At 43.1% G+C, this 13,144-nt stretch overlaps 1 protein-coding gene across 15 annotated transcripts in view; it reads left to right on the top strand.

Annotated features, from left to right (window-relative positions):
* LOC125015540 (pleckstrin homology domain-containing family A member 5-like) overlaps positions 1-13,144 on the top strand; it is a 71,735-nt gene that overhangs the window by 45,652 nt on the left and 12,939 nt on the right. For 10 of the 15 annotated variants that reach the window (XM_047597505.1, XM_047597503.1, XM_047597508.1 and 7 more), the window contains 10 exons: positions 268-388; positions 512-616; positions 2,699-2,771; positions 4,814-4,914; positions 6,096-6,211; positions 7,509-8,015; positions 9,028-9,508; positions 10,205-10,288; positions 11,611-11,730; positions 12,554-12,607. In XM_047597505.1, the coding sequence (XP_047453461.1) occupies positions 268-388; positions 512-616; positions 2,699-2,771; positions 4,814-4,914; positions 6,096-6,211; positions 7,509-8,015; positions 9,028-9,508; positions 10,205-10,288; positions 11,611-11,730; positions 12,554-12,607 (1,762 nt within the window). Of the gene's footprint in view, positions 1-267; positions 389-511; positions 617-2,698; positions 2,772-4,813; positions 4,915-4,951; positions 5,799-6,038; positions 6,212-7,508; positions 8,016-9,027; positions 9,509-10,204; positions 10,289-11,610; positions 11,731-12,553; positions 12,608-13,144 lie in introns of those variants that run through there. The other 5 variants (XM_047597509.1, XM_047597518.1, XM_047597512.1 and 2 more) reach the window with 3 other exon arrangements.

A 13,144-nucleotide genomic window follows, 5' to 3' on the forward strand; every position in this document is an offset into this window, starting at 1 on the left:
GCAGACTTTACAGACCATTTACTGTAAAGCTATTAGAGAATTGGAAATGCATCTTCAGTGACATGGAGGTAGTAATTGGCTTGATTCATAGGTCCATGATGAGGTCTCATTATAAAACATAGTTTGAACTTCAGAAGAAGGACGAGGGGGAAGACGATACACTCGTATTTTTCTTCTGTTATGGAGGTCATTGGACGTAGCCGAGTCTGTGTTTCTGACTGAAGAGTGGCTTACGTGCTCTTGGCTTCCTTTGTGTCTTTTGTTCAGATCTGCCTCCAAAGTGCCAGCGAATGAGAAGAAGGAACGGCCACTAAGCACCATGAGTGAGGCCTCCAACTACACGGGTGGCTCGGACTACGCTGCAAACCCCAGTAGTCCAGCAGGAAGAGTGAGTGACACGCATTATCTATCTCACATGTCTTTCAAGTCTAGAAAACTTCGAAGGTTTTTGGAAACTTTTCATGTGAACTGAGCTCACTTCACTATTTTCTCCATCTCACTGTATTTTTAGCCCTCAAGACCTTCTAAAAAGATTCATAACTTCGGGAAGCGATCGAACTCCATCAGGAGGAACCCAGGTGCACCAGTAATCAAAAGAAACTGGCTTTATAAACAGGTGAGTTTAAATGGATTATTTATGGTGAGAATCAAAATCCGTAATTATGGCATCATTGCTCATCACGATAGGGTCAATTTATGATTAGTTTGCTCTCTTTTGACTGAAGGATAATCAGAAAATAGCTAAAGCAGAAATTACAAAGACGTGCTTGTGAGCAGTGTTGGTTGCTTTAAAAGTTGGCTTGAACTGGAAAGACAACAATTGCAGTGTTCACCACGAAGATGAATAAGAATAAAATAGATCAAAGAATGAAGCAAGCTTCCCAGTAACAATGTATATTCTCTTTCAACCCACTACAAAGTTGCTTCTTTGTCTTTTCAAGGTAGAAGCAAACTAAAGTGTCCAACAATAGCACTAAGGGTAGTCACACTTCTGGTTGTTTCACATATTCTTGACACCAAGTGGCAGCAATCATTCACTTTTAATCTACCGCCATCAGGTATCGCATTTTACTGCAAGCGCTTATTAGCAAATGGTTGTTTTACCAGACAGAGATACAACGATAAACATGGTGAACATGTGTTTAAAGACTTTTTCAACTTTAATTTTACAAAATAGTTTTACAGAGCCATTAATGCGTCTAACAACAGCAAAATATTTACACCACAATGAAACAAAATAATAACACAAAGATGCATTCATTCATTGTTGAGCCTGATCTTCTGCTTATTATCTGCGAGTTGTTAGGTAGCGGAAACTGCCCAAAGAAAGGGTTTTGATGTCCTGCGGGATTAGAGCATTTCTTTGTGCGGTGTTTCTACTCAGCCAGTCATCCAGCAGAGGCAGCGTTTAAACACACAGCTCCTGGGTTACGTACAGACGGGTGAAAAGGGGGCAAGCAGCTCTTGGCTAGACCGGAGTCTCTCGTGCTTCCTAACTGGGAGTCTAATTCAGTTCTGATTGCAGGCTCCCTGCGCAGTTTTGTGAACGCAGGATGGCCTCTTTTGGTACAGCTGCCAGCTGCTTTTCCTTTGGAGAGCTCAATCAGGGTGACGTAGATCAAGCGAAACACTCACAAATCTGCTACCCTGAATAAAAGCTGGATTTGCACTTTTATTTCCCTGCCTCATTGAAACCTGGAAGCTATTGAAGTCCTTGGCTGAGGGAAAGCTGCTGCCCTTCATTTCATCCACTGGGAGAACAAAACACCGCGGTGATTGATGTGTTGGCGAAAGCCTCTGCGGAGCGAAATCTGACGGCACTTTTGATAAAGTTTAATCATGAATTCATTATAAAATCAGTGGGTGAGACGCCGATTGAATGGAGGAAAGGTGGTTAATCAAGATCTTTAAGTCTTGTTACGTTGCAGACCTGCTACCTTCATAAAATAATAATAATAATAAAAAAAAAACTCTAGCATCTGTACAGCATCTGGTTTTGTGAATCTTTTTTGATATTGATGTGTAAAACACACTGTGTAGTGGAAGTGAATTTCCATTTAATGTAAACTGCAGCTCACATGCCATTTGACCATAATGGGTCGAGTTGTTGAAGTCCCTCCCCCTGCTCTTGTCTCCGGGTGGAATCCACGATTAGGGACTCTACTCAAGTTTTCCATTAAAGCAAACAGGGGAGTTAATACCCTTTACTACACCCTTCATCCTTTTCAAGCAGAGGAATGAAAAGCGCTTTGAGCTCATACTGAAGAACAACTTAAGCACAGGAAGTGTGTTTTTGTTGAATTTTCATTTCCTACCAAATAAAGAAACACTTACTTCATATCAGGCCAAGGACAATAAAAAATCTGAGTGTCAGAAATGTTGCTGTGCCATTTAATTATGCAAGTAATCTTTGCATAATTTCAAATTTTCTGTGGAGGATTTTATTTGAACCTGTTGAAAGATATGTCAGTTGGAATCAGTGCATAGAAAGTTACCACTTGTGTATAATTTCAAACTTCAAAATACAAATTAAAAAGGAATTGATTGGCTGCTCCTCCTGGAAGACACTAACCCAGTCTATTCTGCTTCGTGTAGCAAAAAATTGATCGCATGGAAAACAAATTACATCAGAGGAGGTGAAAAATCGTTTGTGCTCTCTAAATTGTGGTGTAAATGTGTTTATTTCTTGCCTTTCCAGGACAGCACAGGGATGAAGCTGTGGAAAAAGAGGTGGTTCGTCCTGTCTGACCTGTGCCTCTTCTACTACAGAGGTGAGTGCCGTCCTGTCAGCTGACCGCGTGTTTCATTAGCGCCGCGCCGCTAACAACAATGGTGGTTTTCGATTAATGGTTCAAGTGCAGCCGTGACCTTCACCAACACGAGCCGTGCTCTTACTGATTGTTAATGTATCTGGGGCCCCTGCGCTAAGCAGCCTGTCAGGAGCAAATGAAAAGACACATTAAGTGAAATGGCTTGAGACATCAATTTTTCCCCAACACAAAGCCAGCTCTTAAAACAAGACTTGGATGCGGCAGCACTGTTAGAAGATGGAGCGTAGCCGGAATTTGGATTTCACACAAACGTTACATCATGAAACAAGTTTCTGGAAAGACACTCTTTTTTTTTTTTGTAATTCTTGGATTCAGTTTAAATCAGCTGAAATTTCCTCGCTAATATTTACACATCCTCATTTAATTCCACAGAATAGTGACCACCATCAGGACACAGTTTGATTATGAGGGGTTTTTACTGGACATGGTTGTGTAACATTGTCAACACAACCTATATATTTCCAAAACATTTAATATATTAATAATTACACATTACTGAAGTTGATATTTAAATGATTTTTATTTTTTATGTGAGTTGTCACTACCACCTGTTTCTAGTCTTTTTTTTTTAGTGATAAGTGTTAATGATTAATGATATTGTGTAAGGCCCGGTCCTCTTAAAAGCTTTTCTATACAGATATTAAAATCCATCTGTCTTGTAACCTTCGCCTGTGCTACTGTTGCGCAGAAGGAAAATATTTGCAGTTCTTAAATGCGATTTTTTTTTTTTTAACCTACTATTGACAGAGCTGCCTTTGACCAGCCATTTCAGCGTCTCACATGCAGAACTAATGTTCACATTAAATATTGACACAGCTGTTTCCAGGGGACGGTTTAATACTTTCTAATTCAAAATTCGAAATTAACTCTGTGAACCAAAGCAGCTGAATTTAGACGTCTGCCGTTCGGCTACGTAGGAAATGTAAGTATCACCTTAGTCCGTGTATCCCAATGCAGCCACTTTATACGGATACATTTGTGCTGATCAGGATGACATCGAGTCTGTGTTATTTCTAGTGTCTGCCGTTCCTGTCGCCTTCTTTCCGCCCACTGACTGACAAAAGCCATAGACAGCAGCAGACTTAAAGGCTTTATCCAGATGGATATGTTGAGAAATTGGATCCATCAGCAGAGCGTGGGCAGAGGGGTCATGAACTTCACTGCCTCAACTAAACACAACTGCTATCTACTGCAGTTATCATACTATTATTGTGTATCCCCACAGGGTGGCTCATATTCTGTTCAGCAGGAGCCTCTAGGTTTGTGTGTTGGGTTTTTTTTTTTTTCCAGAGGTGAGAGACACAGAGACTTGATAAATTAATAAACATCAGGCCAGGGGTTGAACGTACAGCTGACTCCAGCGAATCAATCAGTCTGTCAATCCTATAGACTATAGTGATTAGGCTCTAACGTAGTGAAGCTACAGGACCAACAGCTCTACATCTGAACTGTCAGAGTCCTGCCACCGCTTTTTCCACGAGACTACTCCCCGTCCATGGAGAGCCCCGTTCATTACGGTCGCTGCCAGTGCTTTTACCATCACCACTTTTCATCCCTAGTTAACATTTGCAAACAGAGCAGATTCACAGTCACTGTTTTGTTTTCCTGCGTGGTTTTGGTGTAAGCAGTTTTCTTTTATCAAATTGGGAGGGTAAGCTACTCTCTGCTTAAAAAAAACAACAACTTTGGACCCGGTCTAATCTCCCCTGTGGAGAGCGCTTCATTGTCAGTGCGGAACTTAATGAGGATTAGAGCTGCACAGGACATTGAATCAGTGCTGATTTTTTCCACTGATTGGACTCAGTACGCGCTGCTCATCCATCTAACACATTCCTCTGGTAGTTTTTTTTTAACCCGCTGTCCATCCACTGGTTTATCTCTGGATTGTCATTTATACATTTTCTTATTTTGCACATGTGTAATAGGAGATTCGACTGACAAAGTAGCTCCCATTATATCGCGCTGTCTCGTTGTTTCTGCAGATGAGAAAGAAGAAGGGGTACTTGGCAGCATCCTCCTACCAAGTTTTCACGTGTCCATGTTGTCTGTGGATGATCACATTAACAGAAAATACGCCTTCAAGGTCAGTACGCGTGTTTATTCTTGTTAAACTTCGTTATACTTCACGTTGTGCGGTTGAGTGCGCTCAGGACAAAGAAAAGAAAATAATTCGTATTAGTTTCTTAAAATTCAAAGCTCTGAGATGAGGTCATGAGAGCTGAATGTCTCCCAGAAGGTACGGTACATTTGATCAACGATACATGTGTTGTTACTTTCATTCGATTGGCAGCGAGGTAAAGCCAGCAATATTTTTTTTCTACTCCAAGCTGCTGCTGAAGCTAAAAGAGCAAAACATGTGTCTGTTTGTGCTGGCTGAAGCTAGATGTGTAGAGCGAGAGCACTGTGATACTCTGAGTTGACTTAGAATCCCAGTATACGGGGAAACAGGCATATTAAGTGGGATCTCAGTGGTGTGTACAGTGTTTGACTCTGGGTGCTTCTTAAACCCTAAGAGACAACAACGCTGTCCTGCCAAGTACAGCCAAACACAGACGCCCAGGAGTCTGCTCAAGGTCTCTGCAACCACACAGCCCACTCTTTTTCCAACTTAGATTCAGGCTGAAATAGAGCGAGTTGAGGCAGAAACATGAGAGCAGGGCACAACCTCTTCGGTTGACAGCGATTCAGTCAAAAAAAAAATGGGACGAATTTATAACTGCATGTTTTTCATTCTGGAGTTTCTGTGTTTCTTGTTGTCGTGGCCAACATTTCTCTTGATTATTCTGAGCTAAACAGAGAAATGGCAACGCTTTTGTTTCTTAGAAATTGGTAAACAGGAAATTGAGGCTGTTCACTAAACATTCTCTCTCTGTCTCTCTCTCCCGTCTGGTTCTTACAATGTGTTGGTTTGTCCGCTGCGAGGGGACAGAACAACAACAGCACAATGTGTCTGCCGTACGTTGCATGGTAAGTCCTGCAGTATGTATGAGACTCTGGTGTCTCAGTGGATGGTACAGGTGTTGTCTCTCAATCCAATGATGCATATTTTCTAAGAAATCACATTAAAAACATTTAAATCACGCTGTATTTAATATTAATATTTATGATTATCCTACATAATTGCAAGCAACTTTGATTCATCAGTGAGGACTGAAGTACAAAAAATCACGTGGCATTTATTTTTTTCCGTGTCTCTCTCTCTTTCAGATAACTTTCTCTGTGTGTCACTCTTCCTGTCCTTGATCCCGGCCGGTGCCAAAACAGGCGACACATCCCAACATGCGGACGTACTATTTTTGCACAGACACAGCCAAAGAGATGGAATCCTGGATGAAAGTAATGACAGATGCGGCACTTGTGCATTCAGAGCCAGTCAAAAGGTTTGTGAGAGCTTCACCGGTTCAGGCGTTTTCCCAGAGTGGATTGTTTCACTTTTGACTTTTTTGAAACAGGTTTTTAAGGGACATTAAAACTGTCAGTAATGAGTCTGCAGCAATTCACCACCTTGTTTTTTTCTTTTCTGCATTTGTATTGGAAGCGAGTGCTTTGGTAAAATCCGCCCGTTACGCCCGTTTACTTTTTTGGCAACAGTTCAACACCTACTTTTGACATCTCTGAAGAAACTGTGACTTTCTTCCTTGTTATGTAACTTTTACTCTTAAAGATTATCACAGAGTAAAAATACACAAAAATGGCATGTGCATGTGGGCATGTCTGCTCCGTGAATGCGTGATGCAGGTGGTTGAGGGGATGTTGTGCACAGCTGTGCTTGCTGAGTGGGATCACTGACTCATCAGGACAGGGTTTTTTTTTTTCCTGCTATTTTTTTAAGCTGTGTTAAATGTCTGTCATTTGGCAGGCCGCCTGTCTAATGCCCTCCTTTTACATGGGCGAGCAGAGGCGTAATGGTAAAGAGCTGTGTAATTACACACAGCAGTGGTGCTTGAGATCCATTGAATAACTCATTTAAGGGGAATATGTGATGCTTCTCTAGGGCTGTATAGTATAACAACGTTACGTTTACTGTGGCAAAAAGGCATCTTAATTCCCGCCTCGATTTGTCTTGTGTTTCTACGATCCATCTCAACGCGTGCTCTGCCGCGTTGACGGAGTCGCGGAAAGCTGGGGAAGGCATTATGTGACTCGTGCTGCTATTTGAGTATACAAGTGGAAACTCTGAAGGAATGCCTTTTCTGCTACTCTCTTATTGCTAACCCACTGAGCCGTGCTACTGAGGGGAATTTGCCAAACTTTGAAGTTGTGACCTTGAGTCTGTCTGAGGCCAAGGGGTGGTGGTGTCTATTACCTCCGGACAACTCCCTAAGGACCGCAGCGTGGTGGATAGGTCTTCTAGATAGGAGGCAACAGGGAGCCGCAAATGGATTACTTGAGTCTGAGCGCCACCTTTGAGACGTGGCTCAACAGGGGGAGTTTTATTGGAGATATCTTATTTCCTTTTTACACGTCTGGCCTCCTCTGGCAGCTGGAATGGACATTTAGCACTCCACTTATTTACTTCGCACTTGGATTTGTATTTGTTTCTCTCTCCATACTTCATTCTGGCGTGTTGTCCTAAATAAGTTGTCCTCTTTTCCATCTTCTGTGTCTTCTTGGCCTTTACACATGGTCAAATATGCTTCTTGCGTCTAACCTTTTCTTCTCCGTGTATTTTTTCAGGTTGGACAAGCTAAAAGTGGAGCAGTGCGGACCGCAAGAAATCAACCATGTGGCCAACCACAAGCAGCCACTCACACAGCCCGAAATTCAGAACAATGAACGCAACCGTGAGGTTGACCGTGAGCGCATTGCTTCGGTCTCGTCCACCACAGAAGAAGAGGAGAGAAAGCAGCGAGACGCTGAGCGTTACGGCTTCCAGAAGGACGGGGCAGAGCGGGAGCGTCCGCTCACCAAAATCAACAGCATCAAACTGCAGCCGACCCAAGCGGCGGCCATCAAGGCCAACATGGCCTCGCCGCAGCCCGTGACCGAGAGTGACCGGTCGCCCCACGGCCCCCAAGTGAACGGATCCGGAGAGCAGTGTGCGGTCGATGGGACCGGAGTCACCCCTCAGAAAAGTCCCGCTAATGAGCCAGAACGCAGCCTAAGCAGAACCAGCTCTATGCAGCAACTGGAGCAATGGGTTCGAACCCAGAGAGTCCGCGGTCAGGACGACGACACCAGGAGGTTAGTTCCATTTTAACATGTTATTCTTATTATATTTTTAGATTTTATTAAATCGCATGTGCCACGAGACGAGGAATTTGCCAGTTGGCTCACGCAATCAATCGAGTGGATTTACATGCTGCCATTATAATATAATCACACTAACGTGAAGTGGGGTGGCTGTGTTTGACTGAGGCAGAGCCTGTTGCTGACCCTGCTGCGAGAATCCAGTTTTTAATTGGTTAAGAATAAACATCTCTCTCACTGTTTATTTGTCTGTCAGTTGATCTTCACCAGGCTTCTGCTCAAGTTTTAATTTCAGTATTGGTGTACGGATCCTATTCCCTCTCTCGTCAACGTTTTTCCTTAGTATTGTCATGCATGTCCTGCAGCCTGGTGTTTACTTTCCATGCTTTTTGTAGCGTCACTGCACAGAGCAGTCAACCTCTCCCCCGGATCTGTTAGAGACTCTTAATAGGAAGCTCTCTCTCTCTCTCTTTCTCTCTTTCCCTCTGGGCCGACTGCACTGACTTTGAACCCTGTGGGAAAGTCCTGCAGTCATTAGAAAAGTCTCATTTGCCTGAGTAGGGGGCCGTTTGATAAAGTGAGGTGCGGAATCTGTGCACTGAACCAAAAGTTCACTTTAAACTTCTGAAATGTAAACACATAACTCATAACTTGACGCTGCTTTGATAACTGAGTTAGCAAGAGTTAATTTATAATTGCATGTGTTTGTTTGGTGTTATTACCAAAGATAAATCATTTGAAACGATCCATTCGGTGATAAACAACTTCTCCTCTGCTTTGAATCTGACAGATGTTACATAAAGACTTTAAAATGTTCCAAAAAAAAAAAATATATAAGATTCAGTACAAATAAAAATACAAATTCAAAAGCTGAAGACTAATTAAGTTGCCAGACCAACCTGTATCCCTGTCGTCCCAAGATTTCTCATAGAAATATAGAGATTTGTAAAAAGTAAATAAGACGTGTTCTTCTCCTTCATAACCATTTGTTTTTCTTTGTCTCCAGCATCACATCATACCAGACACTGCCTAGAAATATGCCGAGCCAGCGGGTCCCCTACATGCCTCACTATGGAGACGGCTACCGCAGCATGCCCAGGAATAGCATGGCGCAGCGGGACAGCATCTGCAGCATGTCGCCGTCGTTGTACGACCAGGCCTTGGGTCCCTCCATGGTGGAGAAGCGTCGCTCCATGCGCGACGACACCATGTGGCAGCTGTTCGAGTGGCAGCAAAGGCAGGCCTACAGCCGGCCGCCCAGCCTCTACAGCAACATGGCCAGCCCCAAAACCATGATCAACCTGTCAGACCACGCTGTTCCGAGCCACTCCATCCCACCGTCACCTTCTCACGGCTCCCTGTCCATGTACGGGGGCTACTCTCCGATGAGATCTTACACCATGGGCAACGCTCGCTCCGAGGTTTCCTCTCCCATCTACAGGAGAGACATGAGCATCGACAGACGGTCCAGGCCACCGGTCAACAAGGTCAGTCAAGGCTCGAACCGAGACATGTGGTTCACCCGAATAACAACAACACATATTGTATTTCTCTTGTGGTATCTACGCATAATAATAGTTAAGCTTCGGTTTCATTTTCAGCCTTTTGGGATGAATGTCTTCACTGCTCCCTCCTACTACTACTGAGGAAACGAGAATTTTGTGGTTAATCCGGCTATAAAAAATGTCATTAAAAAACAACAACAACATCGTTTTCCCACATTCAGCACTAAAATCAATGCTGTCAGCAGTTCCTAGTAGCGCTATGCTGCGCTCAGAAATAGTCCTACAGTGTGCACTTTGGATTATGCGGCACAATGGGAGCAATGCTGCTGAAAAAAATGCTGCTGATTAATTTTTAAAAACGTCAAAAAGAAAATCTTTCCAAGGTTCACTTACAAGCTTGTAGAGTTGTCAAGTTGATTTGGTTTCACAAAGTCACAAAGAGGTAAAAAAAAAAAAAAATGTTCGATGTTTGAGTGGTTTGAGCAGGACATGAAAGTACATTCAGGTGTATTTGGGGTTAAAGAAATCTGAGATGGATATCTCAGTCAAAAATAATAAAATAATGAAAACGTGATATGTAAAAATAGACTTTGTATTTGGGTGAACCCTGCAGCAGCTCTTAATTATTTAAAGATGTTGTACTTGAAAGGCATTTCTGACATTAATCCTATCTCGCAGTATGCCTACCCACCTGACAGGAGGTCTATGCCTGCAGGGATCCCCATGCAGACCATCACTGCCCAGTCTCTCCAAGGCAAAACAGTAAGTCTTCCCCAGACACGTCCCCTTCTTCTGTCTCCGTCCACATTTAGGTCACAACAGGATACTCAAAGCTGTGAGACTCATCACAGTTATTACGTAATAATGTGATTGTGTGTATTTGAGCCGACCACAGTTATTTTGCAATAATTTAACCGTTGTTTCTTTTCAGCAATTTACCTGGATTAAATTAGCCAGTTAGTAAATTACACTCACCAGTTCCACAACATTTTGGACAGGTTAAGTCTTGATTTGCGCTCCTTTAATATGTCATCTTGTTGTGTCACCTTGTTCTGTAATGGCTCTAGCCTATTACAATGAGAATTTATCAACATTAAAGTAATGGATTTAGTTCCCCAGTCAAACACAGCAGCAGTGCTGTGTTCACGTTCTGGTTTTAAGCCAAAGCAAAGGGCGGAGCTTTGTTGGGTATGCAGCAAAAAGGTATCACTAACCTAAAAAAAAACATCTAGATATTCCCCACCCCACTTATCTTGCTGAAGTTGTGAAGACAGCTGCAGCAGCAGTTTCATCCCTGCTACTGGCTACTGCAGAGGCTTTCAAACAAGTGTCTAAATATTAAAGTGTCAGATGGTGCACGTTAACACTGTGTAAAGATAAATGAGAGACACTTAAATTGTTAATCACAACCTGTGATAATAATTCATTTTATAACTTAAATTTCGCGATCCTGTCAACACGACACAAAAGTCTACAATTTGGCTTTAACTGCACTTCTTTGCTACGAACAGTACTCTCTTCCTCTTCCTCCTTCTGTCTTGCATTTTTCCTCCAAAACACAGTGAAAGAACTTTCAGAGACAGATTTCGGGCAGAACTCAGATGTTTGTTCCAAGCGTTAGGATTAAGCGTATGTTCACTTCAGGAGCTCCTTAGACGCGCTCCACATCTGTGGAGACTTAAAAACCCTGTCACTCACAACTCTCTAAGCCAGATCAGGAATTTAACGTCAAAGCTGTGCACATTTATCTATGTCCTCATGGAGCGGGTAAAGTGTGAACTGGATTCTGCATGGACGCTAACTGCTACCTTGTAGATGTGTAGAATCTGCATGGTGTTGACACTGATAGCGCATCAGATAATCTCATAGTCCTGAACTGCATGAAACCTCACTACCAGGATTCAGCGACTGTTCGCCTCTTCGGAGCCTGATTCCTCTAAATCTCCTATCCCGGTGTGCTCTCTCCTCTCCTCTCCTCTCCTCTCCTCTCCTCTCCTCTCCTCTCCTCTCCCACTCCCGGTGCGGTGTTCCCCCCTTTTCATTGTGGCTGTGTGTCCCCTCCCTTCCTCCCTCCCCCCTTGCAGCCTGAGGAACTGACTCTGCTGCTGATAAAGCTGCGACGGCAGCAGGCAGAGCTAAACAGTATCCGGGAGCACACTGTAGCACAGCTTATGCAACTAAACATGGATGGCAACAACCCAAAGGTCAGGCCCCCAGAGACGTCTCTGCAGGCGTGTATGTTAGCGTGTGGTGTGTATGTTGCCCGCTTCCATTATCCATCTCAGTCTGGAGGATTTATTTGATCTTCACACATGGCTCGTTTAAGGAGAAAAGTGCTGCTTTTTCGACACGACTAGAGTCTGTTCATTGATTTAATTAAAAGCTTCTTTTTCAAAAGAGCGATTCATGTCTGCAGACTAACTTTTTCAACATCTGACTGAAGACAGTTCAGTTCATCAGATCTTTACATTAGGGCAATTTTAGCAGCGATTAAGGAAATGTAAGCTACTGGTCGGCATAAACAGTGATGGACTAAATGTTAATTCAGGATTTTTGTAGGTCTAACAAACCTAAGGTGAATATTTTTCGGGTTTGTGTTCGCTTTACACTTATTTTCTAACCCACTATTTGTTTTCTAACCCAGTATTTGTTTTCTAACATACTATTGCACAGTGTTTGAAGTCTTCAGTCAAGTCCTAGATGTGGTTTAGGTGTGCTTCAGTTTAAGAGTGGGTTCATGTGTGTTTTTTTTCCTGCCTTTGGTCAAGACTTGCATGTGGCCACTTAACCATTATTGAGCCCCGATCTTTAAGTCATACTCTCATTCTGTTACTTTTCTACAGCACCTAACCTATTTTCTTCACCTTGACTGGCCCTTCTTTCCTGTTTCTCTCTGGTTATCTTTGGGTACATGACATGCTTGTGTGAGTGAGAGAGCGAGAGCGCGTCGGTGAAAGAACGTGACTTCCCTGTTCTTCCGTCTCACTCTCCTGTTGCCTTTTCTTTCCTCTCTGCTGCCGATGGTAGAACGACATTCTCTCCCATCACCTCCAGAGGAACCTCATGTATTTGGATAATCAGGTGGGGTGATGCATGAACGCATGCCCTGTTTTCTCCTGCTGTTATTGTGTTAATCAGTGTGCTGTTGTAGCAACGTATTAATTTTCTGTGTGATGCCTTTTGCTCATTTGTCATTTGTTTATGTAACGATACGTCGCATGAGGACAAATCTGCAGCACAAACATGTTCCACGGCATTTACAACCCGAGCCAGTTAGCAGGGCTCATACGTAGACAGCTCTGGTCATTATTCTGAACACGTACCCCGAAGCCAGCGTAAGCTACACTGAAAGAATATCTGGTTATCGCTATATTCTGTGTAGCTGGGAGATGTGGACAAGCTTTATATCTGCGATATACAGTAGGGTTCTCACAGAGATGCAGGTATCATATCACAGAAGTGCTTGCAAAGGAATTCCTAACGTTCATCTTCTGCTTTTTTTATTGCTCTGAATCGCTTTGAGAGTTTGAGTAAGTGCACTGTATCGCACACAGAGGCACAATAACCCCTCTCTCATAATTATTAAAGCTGAGCTGGCCTCACATTTGTGTGACCATT

Source organism: Mugil cephalus, chromosome 10 (genome assembly GCF_022458985.1).
Source record: "Mugil cephalus isolate CIBA_MC_2020 chromosome 10, CIBA_Mcephalus_1.1, whole genome shotgun sequence".
Lineage (NCBI taxonomy): Eukaryota > Metazoa > Chordata > Actinopteri > Mugiliformes > Mugilidae > Mugil > Mugil cephalus.